General features: G+C 41.6%; 1 protein-coding gene across 2 annotated transcripts in view; it reads right to left on the bottom strand.

The window, feature by feature from the left end:
* Positions 1-7,323: 7,323 nt before the first annotated feature.
* GABRA5 (gamma-aminobutyric acid (GABA) A receptor, alpha 5) overlaps positions 7,324-15,264 on the bottom strand; it is a 55,472-nt gene continuing 47,531 nt past the window's right edge. For both annotated transcript variants that reach the window (XM_010082166.1, XM_010082165.1), the window contains 3 exons: positions 10,355-10,507; positions 8,764-8,975; positions 7,324-7,849 (listed from right to left, as the gene is read on the bottom strand). In XM_010082166.1, coding sequence (XP_010080468.1) covers positions 7,547-7,849; positions 8,764-8,975; positions 10,355-10,507 — 668 coding nt within the window. In that variant the 3' untranslated portion in view covers positions 7,324-7,546. The remainder of the gene's footprint in view (positions 7,850-8,763; positions 8,976-10,354; positions 10,508-15,264) is intronic.

Genomic DNA, 15,264 nt, shown 5'->3' with positions numbered 1-15,264 from the left:
ACGGGCGGGACGGGGCTGTGTGTACCCCCGCCTCCAGCCAGCGGCGGAGCACTGCGTTACTCCTGTTCGGAAACCGTGTGCCGTTACCGGTGGTGTATGTGGTCATCAAGACACCCAGCCCGCCGGGAAAACCCTCACAGCGTTATAGTGAGTGCTCCCCTCTTGCCTTGCAGCGTGACAGCGAGCCCCGGGGCTCGACTGGAGCGTTATGGTTCGTTAATTATTGCCTCCTTCTCCTCAGACTCCAAGGGAGAATAAAATGTGATGTTTAAGATTTTCTTTCTGTTGTCCTCTTTTGGTGGGCTAAGTGTTAATACCAAAGGAATACTTCAGCACCACTCTTTATTATACCTCATCCCTCGGCCGTTTCTACTTTTCTTCATACTCACATGGTTTTTGCTTACTTTTAAGCACACTCTGCCTTTTCTGAGCCTTTTCAAATTGTGTATTCAGGTAAAGATCATGATAATCCAGCGCATGTTCTAACAAAAGAACATTTTATCATACCTGTAATGATACTAAAATGTGTATGTTCTCTAGCACAATAAAATAGATCCACATTTTAACTTAACTTTCATTGCATTTTCACAGAGGATGACTATCTTTTCAAACTGAGGAATACCAAAGGCATATCTTTGTGGTATTTCTTGTGCAGGGGGAGAAGAAAGACCCTCCAAAAGCAGCTGTGCAGTGAGCTAGTTAAGGTTATAAACTGAAAGAGGGCAGATTTAGATTAGATATTAGGAAGAAATTTTTCACTGTGAGGGTGGTGAGGCACTGGAACAGGTTGCCCAGAGAAGCTGTGGATGCCCCATCCCTGGAGGTGTTCAAGGCCAGGCTGGATGAGGCTTTGGTCTAGTGGAGGGTGTCCCTGCCCATGGCAGGGGGGTTGGAACTCGATGATCTTTAAGGTCCTTTCCAACCCAAAACATTCTGTGATTCTATGATTCTATGAAATAAGGGGGGAAATGCAGAGGGAGGGAAGGAGGGATAAGGCTCACAGATGGAGTGTCTTACTTGCTAGAACTGGGTGCCCCCTTTCTAGCACTGAACAGGATCCTGAAGTTGGGCACCTGAACTTTTCTGTGATAAAATGTTGAAGGAGAGTCCTCACTGGTGGCTCCCCTGGCATCCCAGTGACGGAGACTGCCACCTACCCCAGCAGCAGCGCAGCAGGGAGCTGGGGCTGCTCTGAGACAAACAGGGAAGGGGCTGAAATCTGTCTCCTACAGCTCCTGGAGTCCTCCAGCTGGAGGCTTATTAGAGATTTATTATAGGCTAGAGCCAGTTTGTTGTGGCCGAAGGTGTCTGTCACTCCAGCTGGAAGCACTCTGCTTTGTAAAAATAGTTAAATCTGCCTTGAGGTAGGAAGTCGAACTTGAGAGGTCCAGACCCTTTCTGTGTGCCCTCAGCTCTGCCCTTCAGCATGGAGCTCACTGCCCCCCTTTGGCCCGCGGGCTGAATCTGGAGAATCCCTCCTGATGCTTCATGCTGCAGCTCTACAGCAGCTTCATGTACGCTTGCTGGCAAGAAGAACAGGCATCGAGGGCAGGCAGGTGTGGATCTCTGGGGCCGGACAACTCCTGAGCAGTTCTGAGAACGTCAGTAACACCAGCTTGCAGTGGATGACTGAGCTCAGATCCACTGAGGCCAAGACTGCTGTGAGCGGCTGGTTCCAGCATTTGTTATTATATATGTGAGAAGTTATGTGGTATTTTTTGTCCTATGTGTAGGACATAATTTTTTTTCCTACCCACATATGCAGCCTATCATTGTTGGTCCAGTGAATTGCAATCTATTGGTATTTCTCAAAACCTCTCCAAATTCATCTAACTGAAATGAGATAGTATCTTCAGTCAACATTCACGATTTCCTTTTCACTTTGTTTTTAGCCAGGGCCAATTTAAACAGCAACTTTTAAGACATGATGACTGTGAGAAGTGATAATTGCTTTTGAGGATGGCAATGAAAAGGCAAATAATGCAGTACAGAATGGGATAATTACACTGGAGTCTAAATTAGTGGTAATGCTAGGGAGATCCTTCAGAAGTTCTCTGGGCTTCATAAAATCTAAATTCCATTCTTTCTGTCTTTTTCAAAATTCAACAAATGTCCATAACAAAATATTGGAAGATGCAAAACTGGTAAGCTGAGGATGTCTGAGACTGCGACCATGCAATGGCCATATTTAAGTGTTTGTAGTGACATAACAACATACAAAAAGCCACCAAAAAATTCAAGCAACTTGATCAAATACTCTTTTAGAATAATTTAGGTTCTTCTGAACATTTCAGTGTCAATTCCAATCTGAGGAGCAAGGGTCTTAGGGGAAATATATCCTTATTAAAAAGAACATTATCTCCAGATTTAAAAAACAAATAGCTGTGCAAGTGCTACATTCATCTTGTCTGTATAAGCTGAATAGCAAAGCAGTTTAATTCCATTTTCTTGAAAGTTTAATTTATATGTTCAGCAAGAATTTTTGAAAGACAAGGTTATTTCATAAAATAATCTATTTCTCAATTTTGTAGAAATATGTTTAGTTATTCCACAGAGGGCATATTCCATTTAGACAAAACCAGAACACAGTTTGAGATAAGAGAAAAAGGCTAATCTTTAGAAAATACATTGTTGCCTAAATTCATCCTTGAAGTAAGCTGTCACAGCTCAAACATCATAAATAAAAACGTTTGCCATTGTGTTTGACTCGTTCTTTCATTCTTAGTGGCCGCAAGTGAGGAAATTTCGCATTAGAACTGTACACACTTACTCTCCAGTGCCGAATTGTTGTAATTCACTTTTCAGCTCTTCTGTTCCTGAAAGCATACAGGAAAAATCCAATGACAAGCAATTCTTATTTATTACTCTCCTCGGCCATGACTAAGCTGTGAAGTAGATGAGTCCCGCTGAGTCCCAGCTCACCAGTACTAGGGACAGTGACACAGCTCACCCGACTCCTGAAGACCGAGGCTCCTTCCAGGGGAAACCAGAGGAGATTGATGCACATCCAGAGACCGCCCCAGCCTGGAGCAGGACAAGGCCAAGGTGTTTACTTTGAGCCAGGATCTGGGAAATGCTCCCATCTCCCACAGTTCAGATGCCATTGGTGAGTAATGGTCTCCCACACAAACAGTTCCACTGACTGCAGAGAGATTTAAATTGTTAGGTGTTGTGTAGTGTGAGGCAGTGGCATTTAACTATTCCAGCCTGGAATCGATCAGCTTATTGAAGCATCTCTCAAAATATGGGACAACACCTAGTGTTCAGGCAGGAAGATGCTGCAAGGTGGCTTCCTCTATCATTTCAGTTCTTAGCAAGGATTAGGGGTGCATGGGATTCTCTGAGAAACATGAGATAGACGGTTTCTTCAGGAAACTATAACCTGGTTTAGCAAATCCATGATATCAGAATGAGCTCTAATTATTTTCTGCCTTTGCCTTCAAACACAGAAAGCCACGGTCCATATAACTGGAAGTGATTTATGTCTAGAATGTCTCTGGTGCAGATGATGCCGTTGGCAGGCAATTATCTACACATAAGTGAACTCTGAAAAATTACTAAAGGGCCTGATTGTATGACCATGCAACTCTGCTGTTTGCAGGTAGTCCTGTATTCAGTGAAGACAAGGAGACATTCCATGTAAGTAAAATGGGTCAGACTTAGAGGTCCTGGCACCAAGTCCTGCAATGGAGACCAGAAAATGATGCTGAGCCATTCAGGGTAAGATTCAGACTTGTGTGTAAGCAAACAAAACAAGGCACAGAAAACCCTCTGGGGCAGGCAGAATGGCTCTAGAGAAGATGCAGTAAAGATGGCTCCAAGTTTCTTGTTCACGTAGCAAAAAATTTCACACTGGAGGCTTTCTGTGGAAGTCTGAAGAAAGCAAAAAGCAACTTCTTGTGGTTATCTTTCTTGTTTTGGAATTCATGTGTATTCAGACATCCTTTTACAATGCTTGGTGTCCTCTGGAGATTCACAGATTGTTCACAGTTTTCAACAGGGCAGTAAATACAGCCTCTGTATTGTCCCAGAAACCCTCTGGTGCCATTTTCACAAGTACTCTGTGGCCTAGGGCCTAGGGTCTGATTGGCATTTCTGCACTCCAGCCTTCTCTTGTAGAAGAACATTTGCTTAGCAGCGGGATGGGGTCAGGACAGAGGTCTCGATACCACAGCACTTCCTCTCAAAGTGGCCAGAAGCAGAGGTTTTTGGGGAAGAGTGAGAGGAATAGGGCACGTATATATGATATGCCTCCCAAGTACTCCTTTAGCTTCTACCAAGCAGTGTCTCAGGATCCTGATATAGTTTCAGTCTATTCAGAGAATTGTGCAAAAGTGCCATGTTCCAGATTGAACTTGAACCCACAGAACCTGCCTTCAGTCAGTGACTGTCCAATTAGTTCCTTAATCTTTGGAACATCATTGTGTTCATTGATTGTTTATATTTTAAAACCCTACAACTACCTAATCTTCCTGTGGGGAAAAACAAAACAAAAACAAAACAAAAAGAAAAAAAAAACTAAAACTGTAACCAAACCCACCATGTTTTTCATGTCACTTGAATGTTTGGTATCTGAGGGGAAGAAGTGTTCAGAACCCAACTTTGCAATTGCAAATATTATCATAAATAATAATGTGTGATAAAATAAGCCTATGCCACCTGTAGACTGCAAGAATAGTTGGGGAGAGAACTGAAGTTAAAGGTACCAATACACACCTGTCAACAACAAGGTAACATGTGTACATATGGGGTCAAAAAAAAGGGCAAATCACCAAGTGGACTATCTCCTCATGGGTCCTCACCAGCCCACCCATCATCCTCAAACATCTGGTTAAGGAAGATTAATTTGGTGCATTATGCTACATCACTGAGTTATATCTCATTTGTTATTCTGGTGAGACTAGAAATAGCAAACTCTTGGTAAATTGATTCCTAGGAAGAAGCCTTGTCCGGATGTGTTACCCAGCACACATCCATCAGCCACGAGTGTCAATGACAGGCCCTATCATCATCAACCACAGGAAGCGAGTCGAGGACAGTGAGCACTCATCTGTAGGGCTGCAGGCAGTCTCCCTCTGTGATTAGCAGTAAGACCCTACCATACCTCTCCTTTCATGGTCACTTTGTCTTACCACAGGAGTAATGTGCAGTCATATCAAATGGTTAGAAGAAAAGTCCCCTAGGTGTGCACATGCTGACTAAGTGCAGTTGTTGTGTTTGCTAGTCCTGACAGCAGATTGGGATCACCTCTCCTTGACTGGATATTTGGCCACCAGGAGCCTAGCACTGCATTTATTGAACATCTCTATGGCCATATGAAGAGGCAGAAGAGGCTGCAGCTGAGAGGGTCTGCTTGCACGTACAGAAAGATCTGCTCCCCTCCACCAGTCGCCAGGTGTTTAGAGCTGTTTTGGAGTTGCTCAAGTGGATGAATCACTGGGGACACCCAGTACAAGATATGTGCACTTCACTGCACTGCATTCCCATTGGACTTGGCAAAGCTACATGCTCTTCATCAAGAAAATGGGAGGTCTTGTTGGCTCCAACCTTTTTGTGGGAATAACCTGCATGCAAGAAAAGAAATAGCCATGGAACTTCATAAAGTTTTGCCTCTCAATAGGCTCTGTAGTTTTTAACTGTTTTCGATCCCCAAAGGGCCAGATTCTTCGTATTCAGATACCATTCTCCTGCTTTTAAAAACAAAGAAATTATGAACAAGGAGGTGCATGGCAGCACAAAGCCACATGGGAAGCCTACACAAAAATGGAGATCCAAATCCTCACCTCGGCTCAGGACAGCACTGTAACTAACAGATGGGCATGCCCTTCCCTTGCTCCTCTTTACCAGCTTCCAGTAACCCACTCAGTACCATGGCTTCACCGTGGCCACTGAGAATTTGCAAATTTATAATTCCACAGCATCAAACAAAAAGCTGCAAAAAGGAATAGGTGTGTGAGATTTTTTCTTGGCAATATTTAGAAATAAAGTGGATGAAGAGAAGACACACAAGAACCCCAGACAGCTCCCCAGTCCCAGACCAGACCCTCACCTCAAAGTGCAGCATGAACTCTCCTCTCTGTCCCAAACAGAACATGGGGCTGATGCTCCATAGCAAGATAACACCTAATTGTGAAACATCTCGATTCAATGTCTTCACTCAGGATGTACCTTTCTGGGCAACAGTGAGGATGCATCATGTGCACACATGTGATCGAATGCGTGCATGCATGCTTTCCAATTAATACTTCCAGCTCTTGTGGTGAACTTTTGGTCTCTCTAAAAGGATAACCAGTAGAAGAATGACATTTTGCAATCAAATGTTGAATGCATTTTTTATTTAAACATTAAGATTAAATTACAAAAGCTACTGGAACAAGGAAAGGATGCCAAAGAGGAAAGAGCTGAAAACTCAGATTGCGTTTTCTCATTCATTGTGAAAGCAAAACACATTGGCAGCAGCAAGGCGTTTTATAGAAAAGTTTCAGATGGACAGTACAAAGACCTTTCTGTCAATATTGTCACTGAAACACCTTGCTGTCATGAAACATCTTTTTTTTCTGTTCACACTTCTTAGTGTTGGCTGTTTGTTTTTCACTGTGGGAAACAAGAAGTAATTACTGCAGAATTACTGTAATTCTTTACTGTTAATCTCTGCTAATATAATGCTATCTTCTTCTTGGAAAAAATGTCCCAACATCATTTACTTTACCCTAATAAAAATGTCTACTGCTGTTGTTAAAAGTTTTATTTGCACATGTTCCTAATCTATGTTAATTTCATGCAATATAACTCTATTTTTTTGGAATAAATACTGAGAATCATTCAAGAAAATTCCTTGGAATGCAAATTCCAAACAAACTTAGTATTTTCTTTTAAGGGCAAGATTCCAGCACCTTTATTTACACAAGTAGCATCCTGGTCCCTATGTTACTTCAATGCAAGCTAGAGGCTCAAGCAGCAAAAATCAGCATAGCCCCATTAGGATTTACTGCATTGTATTAACTTCCAATGAAAATTGGGCTGAGCAGTTTTATCTGTGGAGTAATGCAGTACTTATAACCAGTAAAGGTGCTCAGGCATAGCCGTACACTTAATAATTTGGCACATTTACAACTGGCGTTACTCAGTAACTTATCAGATGACAATAGTGGAGCTCTTCTGTAAAATATAGGTTAAGCCTATATTTGTATGACTGTACATCTGAAGTATAAAAACCACGATATGTAGTACACTTGAACAGTTAAAAAATATAACTTATTTTATTTGTAAACTATCAATGCAAGATACTCAGCAGCAAAGAAGCCATGTTCAATGTCTTCTGATCTTTTATAAAGATCTGTTGCTGTAAGTAATATAATCGTCTCCAAAACATCTGAGGTTACATGTAGAAACAATCAAGGCAATATCATTTGTACATATTATTAAACATGCAAAAAACTTCCTGAAGAATATTGCCCAAATGTAGAAAGTTGTCTGGATCTCAAATTTTCCTTGGTAGCATCTGCTTTGTAAGTATGGCTCACATGTGGACTGAGAGTCCTTCAGTTTATTTTGGAGAATTGGCACCTTTAATAACAGGCTCCCTATTCAAATATGTGGCCCAGTAAACTAAGTTAAAAGTTCCAAACAGCACTGGAAAAATTATCCGGGACATTTTGTCAATCTTACTGATGCTGTTGTAAGTCTTTTTGCTTTCAGGGGGCTTTTCTTCCGCAGACTTCACTGGAGCAGGTGCAGCGTTTGAGATGACAGATGGGCCTGAGTCCTTTGGCATGTTTGGTGCGGGGGTCATCTTCCCAGTGCTGTAAGTATTAGTTGATTTATTTCTCAGCAATTCGCGCTCTTTTTTCTGCAGCATAAAGAACAAACTGTTAGACCGCAGGAACAGGAAGTGGAAACATGTTCTCAAGGTACTAACCCAAAAATCTAAGTAACATAATCAATTATGCTAACAAATGCCTGTTTGCTATTCTGACTTTGACTCCCAAACAGCTGTTTCTGCCTCAGTTTTATAGCCCTTACTCAGGTTAAACTTTTTGTGACACCAGAGAAACCTAAGAGCAGCTGGCCAGACCTGGATCCCACCTGGCATGTGCGTTAGCAGCTTCTTTTGTCAGGGCAATGTGGTCCTGCACCTGCAGAGGTTGCTGCCCCATGGGCAGCTGCCCAGACACGAACCTCACTCTCCTGGCTGCAGCAAGGAGTGTGGTGAAGGGCTCGTTGCCCCTGTTAACTTCTTCTCTTTGAATTGCTCTTTCAGGATGCCTCTGGGTATGAGATCGTTTCAGCATGAAACTCCGAAGTTTGTGTTTTCAGAGAACCTCTCTTTTGTCTTTTTTTTTTTTTTTTTTTTTTTTAAATTTGGGATGCTGTGGTGGGACCCTGACTCATGGAGCTTGATGTGAGCTTTGTCATTTGTTTGGAAGAGACCATAAGGAGTGCTGTGCAGAGATATGTTCTACAGTATATGTCTGTGATTATCAGAAGTTTGGTCACTGAAATCCCGTGCCACATGTACTCAATGCCCTATATCCTTCTTAAAACAGTCCACTCCATACAGATGGTGGAGACTGAGAGTCTCTCCCTGTGAAGAGAAGGCAGCATATTTCCTCACCAACATTCCTCTATAGGAAGGTAAAAGTATGTCATGAGGTAATTAAATCCCTTTTTCACAAAGAAGCTGAAAATTGTCCATTCAGTTATTTGAACTACACTGAGTGCCTGCTTTTTATTCTATGTATTTAATAAATGTAAGGTAAGTACCTTGATTTTAGCAGCTTCAAGGGCTTTTTTGCCATCCCATGCCCAACTCCTCTTGGTGAAATAGTTGACTGTTGCAAATTCAATCAATGCAGAAAACACAAAGGCATAGCAGACAGCTATAAACCAGTCCATTGCAGTAGCGTAGGCCACTTTTGGCAAAGAGTTACGGGCACTGATACTTAAGGTGGTCATGGTGAGGACTGTTGTTACTCCTATAAAAGGAGGAAAGAAAAACCCCAGTGAGTTACAGGCGGGCCTCAACTCAGCATGATACCTAAGAAGGCCACATGAACTCAGTCAGTGTTTGCATATTATGGTCTGAAAGAGTAAGATACTTTGTTCACCAAAAAAAAAAAAACAAGCCTCCTCCCTCAGATCTTTACTTCTGTGGTGTTCTGGTTATCTCCAGTTACAGTATATCTAAATAAGTATTTTTAAGGATAACGCAAACCCAGATGTTACATAAACCAAAGGCTTACTGGTATTTTATCCCTGTACATTGATGCGTGGTAGGTATAGAACATCCCTCATTAAGTGGTACATTATAAAATCAGTGAGCAATCCGTTTAGCAGTAACTGCCATAATAAAGTGGGATTACTGATTTTAGTTTTTCACATGGAGATTTTATATGTGAAACTGTTGGCTGTTATTGATTTCCTTGACAGTAGCTCCTCCTTTCCAATAGGCCAGTAAATTACAGAGCTGCTGCTGCTGCTGCTTTGGTCTGTGGAAGGATGCCCCCAACACGACTAAACTAAACTCTCAGGTACAGCTTCATAAACCTAGAATGGGTACCACCGGTCAGCAAAGAGATGCTGGTACATGTATTCTCCCCATATAGCTTGCTGAACTGATTTTTGATCAAAGCTACCAACTGACGTCAGTAGGTTTGCGCAGAAGAATGACTCTTTTAAGAACAGCTGAACGAAGTTTTACATAATAAACTGTTCCCGCTCCCCTTATTTTTCATCTAGTGAAAATCTTGTGTTTCATCAACCTTCACTTAAGACTGGGTTTATTTTCTGCAATCTTCTAGTGATAAATCAAGAAATTTAAGAGACCCTGAAGAATTTTTCCATAAATATACATTTTCTAAATGCAAAATCATATTAATGTGTTTGATGGTAATAGAGATAATGGTCACCAATCAACTTCTACATGGTTTTCCCAGATAAACATCTTAAAACACAGATAAACAAAACATGTTGAAGTGAAATGTTTCAAATGCTTAGCTAGAGTATAAACTAAATATGAAAATACATATGGCTTTTTGTTCTAAACCATCCAGTATTTTACCCAAGTGGAAAAAAAAAAAAAACAAAACACAAATCACACCAATATGATTCTTCTGTCTTCAGTCCTTAACCTTCATATAATTGACTCTTGAGCAATTTTTGCCATAACTTTACCAAAAAAACCCAGGCAGTGTTTTTATATGGATTTTTGCGTTTAAACTGGAAGAGAACAAGGGAGTGTCTAGAACACCTCAAGCAGAAATAAGCATTAGTGCACTATGGTTTTGTTACAGCAAATCACTTCCACAAGCCAGACCAATCCTTCCCGTGTGCTGGGAGAAAGTGGGGTACTCACCAAAGACAGTCCTAGCAGGGACAGATTCTCTGTTTAGCCAAAATGACACCTGTGATAAGATCACAGTCATAATGCAAGGAAGGTATGTCTGGATGACAAAATAACCAATTTTCCTTTTCAGATGAAAATGGGCTGTCATAATAGTATATTCACCTAAAAGGAGAAAAAATGTGCATTTGGGTAAAATAAGGGAGTTTTATGGAATTAGGGACTTAAGCAGGCCAGCTCCACACCCCCCTCTCCCCTGCCCTGATTTGAGGATACCATTCAGTCATTCTTAATTGCATGAAAAATGTCTGGATTTCTGTGCTGTGGAAAACCAGGACGGGTGCTGCTAGATCCTGTTAATCACATTCAGTCCCCAAAAGCAGAAGACAATGACTAGCTGCTCTTGCTGCATTGGAAAGCTGAAGGTTTTTATGCACCTGGGATGTCTTGATGTTCACAGGCTTAAAAAATCCAGACTGATGGCACTGCCCAAGTCCTGCCTGTTTTTGACTCAGTTCTACAAACTGTCTTATCAGAGCAACGATTAAGGCCATCTACTCTTAGAAACCTGATTTAGCAGCAGGATTTAAACTCATTAGGGCAACTGTTACTGCCAAGCCATCAGTTTTCAAGAATAAAAATGGGTCCGGACACTCCTGCACCGCACTTTAGGGACTGTCTGTCTCAGTGTTGGTGCTGCAAAAATTGCACATGGATCCTGGGAGGTCTTGTTGATTTCAGCACCCAAACCCATCAGATTGCTCCTCCAGAAAAAAATCCCCCTAGTGCATGCAGTTTTCCTAGAATTTGGTACACCTTAGTCCCTGAAAAGATAATCTGTTTCTGGATAGACATTGTGCAAGGTCTTTCTCACTTGTGCAATTAATATTGTACTCTCTACATGGAGAATTCACTGAAAGCTGCCACAGCAGTGCTAAATTCCATGTCTTTTTTATGTGCCAAATTCACAGCATTGCCTTAATCTGGCTTTTGTCAGGTCCTCTGAATTTCAATAAAAGCCTAAAAAAAATGCATTTCAAAATCGACAGACCAGCTGTCACCTTCCCTAATGTTTCAGAAAAAATCGAAACTTAACTGGTTCTTTCACACTGTTCCTGTAAAACCATACAGTTGTTACTGAAGGCTATTCACTGATGGTAACTGCTCCCCAAAGCCAAAATCTTGATAGCTAAAAGGATGCTACTATTTGCCTAGGAAAAATAAGAGTAAAAACAAAATGTAAGAATAAAAACCAACCAACTCCTTCAAGCCCTTCCAGATCTCCACTCATATTGATATCAAATTAATTTAAAAGCATGCATCATTCAGCTGGGTACTGAGGAATCAGAGTAATGCCTATTCTGAAATACAGAATGTCCTCCAAGAAGAAAACAAATACAGCTATAATCTCTGTTGCAAGACTTGACTGTTAGTCTCTATAGACCAACCAGAAAAGGAAAATACATAACAGACTGATTCTGCCTTGAGTGAATAGCCCCAGTTGAGCTGCAGCCAGCATTGCTAAGCAATTAGATTTGGCAGATTATTTCTAAGTGACAATATAGCTAATTAACGGAGAACAGGTCTACAGTGAAAGGGCTTTTGAAGGTATAGCTGCATGTTTATGTTATGCTGGAGGAGCTCTGTTATTCTGGATGAAGTTTACAGACCTTGTTTGTGCTGAGGATTTTAGACATAAAGACTGGAATAGCACAGAAATACCTTACCTGACAGCCTGCCTCAATCTTTATGACTTTCTTTCAGAGTCTGATTTTCTGGTGAAATGGTTCCCTGAAGAGGGACGTGTAGATGGACAAGGAATGCTGTGAAACTGGGGAGAAAATCCCTCTGAAGCAACGTCTAATTCCCTTCCATTTAGTGTAATTTTGAACCAGGGATGCTGAACATTGGTGTGGTCTCAGAAGGAACCCCACTTGCTCTTTATTTAGGAGCATTCAGTTTGTGGATTACCCATAAAATACACCAGGAGCAGCAGGGTCTATGTGCCTGTAATCTGTTTCTGAGTTGCTGCTGCACTGGGATGTGTTTGAGTCACAGTTTCCCTGCTCACTAAGGAGTGAAAATGTGCATTATTGATTTTGACAGCATGCTTTCAGAGTCAGAATAAAAAAAATCTACACAGCTTCAGCAGAGCAACAGGATCCTTTTTTACTTCCTTTTGTAAATGCTGAAAACAAATGCCTACATGTTGATGACCCTCCACAGATGATTTTTATGTTATCATTTTTCTTTAACCTGTCAAAGCTCTTGTCTCCACTGAAATAATTATATCACCTTGATTTTGTACTTGCTCTTTTCTAAATGATATTTTCTCTGATTTCCCATGCTGTCCCTTTCAAAAATGCCTACAGTAGGAATGCTTCCTCCTGCAGACTTAGGGCTTAAGAAAACCCCACAGCTTGGTTTTTAATGCCCTGGGACCACTGCTTAAAGTAAAGCTAAAAGCTGCCTGAGCTGGCCTTTTGTTTATATAGAACAAAATCCTGGCTCTGTTGGAGTAGCAAAGCTCCCCTTTATTTCTGTAAGGCCAGTGTTTATCCTTAGACCATAAGCTTTCTTGAGCAAGAGCTAATTTTTGTTACAGGTTTATGTAGCACTTAAAAGAGAATCCTGTTCCTGATGGGGTCCACTCATCACTGCACAAAACAATTTTAATAACAAATTTAGCACTAATGAAAAGCTCTAGAGTGGTAATGGTGGCATTTCTTCATGGGGCTATGCTACTGTGCTGATACTGGTCTTAAGGGGTTTTTTATGCTTTAAAAGCTGCTACAGTATTTTTTTCTTTTTTTATATCTAGATGACAGAGTTCTGGAGGTAATGCTTACAAATTTTCCAGGATCTTACATGCATTCTTCAATCACCGTTATGCTGGGATTCAACGAGTATTTCAATGAGGATGGACCAGCTTCCAGGCTTGTTTTTTTTACTAGATATACCTGGTCCCAGGTGTATTAACAACTGCTCTGGCAAGATCCTGATATTAGGTCTGTGACACCACAGTCCCTGACCACACTGACACCCAGAATGTTTTGACCCCCAAGAAATGCCTGTGTCCTTTTTATAGTGATGCAGGGGAAAGATTAATCTTAAGGTTTCAAGGAGAAAATCAGAATTATGTGGTGCAAAATGAAGGGCTGAATGCTTCTTTTATTATTTAGACTTTGGATATTTCAGAGCTCAGGCTCCAGCTGGCAGAAGATAAAAGTGTGGGTTTTTGTTTTGTTTTGTGGCACTGCAGATCCTATGTTAGCAATGAGAGGTTCTGGGTATGGGGAACAGAGCTGGGCAACCATTTGCAGAAAGCAGCGAGATCCACTTGGACCCAAATCCCATATCTGACTGTTTTCAGCACTTGCACCACCAGGACATAACAGATGTTTGGCCCACTGGAAACAGTGTGAGTAGTCAAATATCTTCTCTTTTTGGGGAACGACATTTGGGGATGTTAGTACAAAAAAAAAAAACAAAACCCAAACAACTCAACACCCAAGTGGCACATGCCAGAGCTAATTTCTGTGACATGGCTAAAACATTCCAAATTTCAAGTCTGGTTGGTGAATTAGGAGTGCCAGGATATCTTTTCTGAGAAGACAGCTAAACTTAGCGGCTTGCCTACAAAATCAGCAGAATCCCAAGGGATTGGCGCAGGTCCAGGATTTCCATTTAAAAAAGAAAAGCCTGCTAGAAAGGAGAGCATAAATGTCCTGACCTACACAAACATTTTGCCTATGCAGCTGCAAGGGCTGTGTAGTTCGACTTGTGTGTCAAAAAACTCACAAAATATCCAAGCACTTGGATTTCTGCAATAGCTATTTGTTTTTTCCTTTTCATGTTAAACAATTCAATATCAGGAAGAAATGCCTTAGACGGCCTTTTATAAGTAACCCTGATTACTGGCCTCCTACGAGCTTGATGAAGTCCAGAAAATCCATCGCTGACTGATGCTTTCCCTGTGCAAAATCGGATTTTTGTATTTTGCTAATCCCTGGTTACAATCTGTGTCCTGCTCTTTGTGATCCACCCTGCAATCAGAATCCAGCCAGCCCAGATGTAACCCGGGACATTAATATAAACTCTTAACGTTGGAAAACAAGTGTTTATTAGCCTAAATCTTAGGATACAGGAAGGAGGTGGTTACTGGGCAGAAAGTTTAGGATTTGTCTGAAGAGTCCCCTGTTTCCTTGGGCTGAGGAGTACAAGGAGCTTTCACAGGCAAAGCTGCAAACTGGAAGTAGCCCGGAGCTGACACACTGGAGCACTCACTGCCTGGGCTGGATGGTTTTCTTGCCCTGAGGAGCAGGACGAGCTTGTAGGAGATGTCCCAGTACATCCTCTGGATCTTCTTCTTGGCAACGATGAAGGCAAGAGGGGAGCTGCCATTCATTCCAGAAAACAATGCAGCTATGATGGTAAACTGGTAAGGAAAAAATCATCTTTGCTCTTTAATGGGAGATAGCGTACTCGTCCTTTTTCTGCAGTGGTGGCTGTCTATGTGCTTCTTCAGACTTTAGGTATCTTTCCTTTAGCAACTTTGTGTCTCCTGAAATGGGCAAGGGAGGGGGTGAAGCTCTATAGGACAGAGAGGGTGGTTGAGTTTAGTGGCTCCCCTGTGCTGCCTGATGCAAGCTTTCCCTCACTTTGTCTCCTGTTTGGAGAGCAAGCGTTAAGCTCAGCTGCCCCCTCTTTATTTGCCATGTTTGGAGAGTTTGAGCAGAAAGCTTTATGTGCCTTCATGTATTAGTACAACTAACTTTGCATGCAAGCGTACGTGTACCTGTTTTCCCATCTCCTAAATTTCCTGAGGATAGTTAACAGGTTTCTAACTCGATCTATACCTTGACCTCTACAATCCTGCCTTCGCCTCAGAGCCCGTCATTTTTCACCAGGGACACAGTGCA

This window comes from Pterocles gutturalis, unplaced genomic scaffold (assembly GCF_000699245.1).
Source record: "Pterocles gutturalis isolate BGI_N339 unplaced genomic scaffold, ASM69924v1 scaffold16329, whole genome shotgun sequence".
NCBI lineage: Eukaryota > Metazoa > Chordata > Aves > Pterocliformes > Pteroclidae > Pterocles > Pterocles gutturalis.
This window is presented reverse-complemented; position numbering and strand designations above follow the sequence as displayed.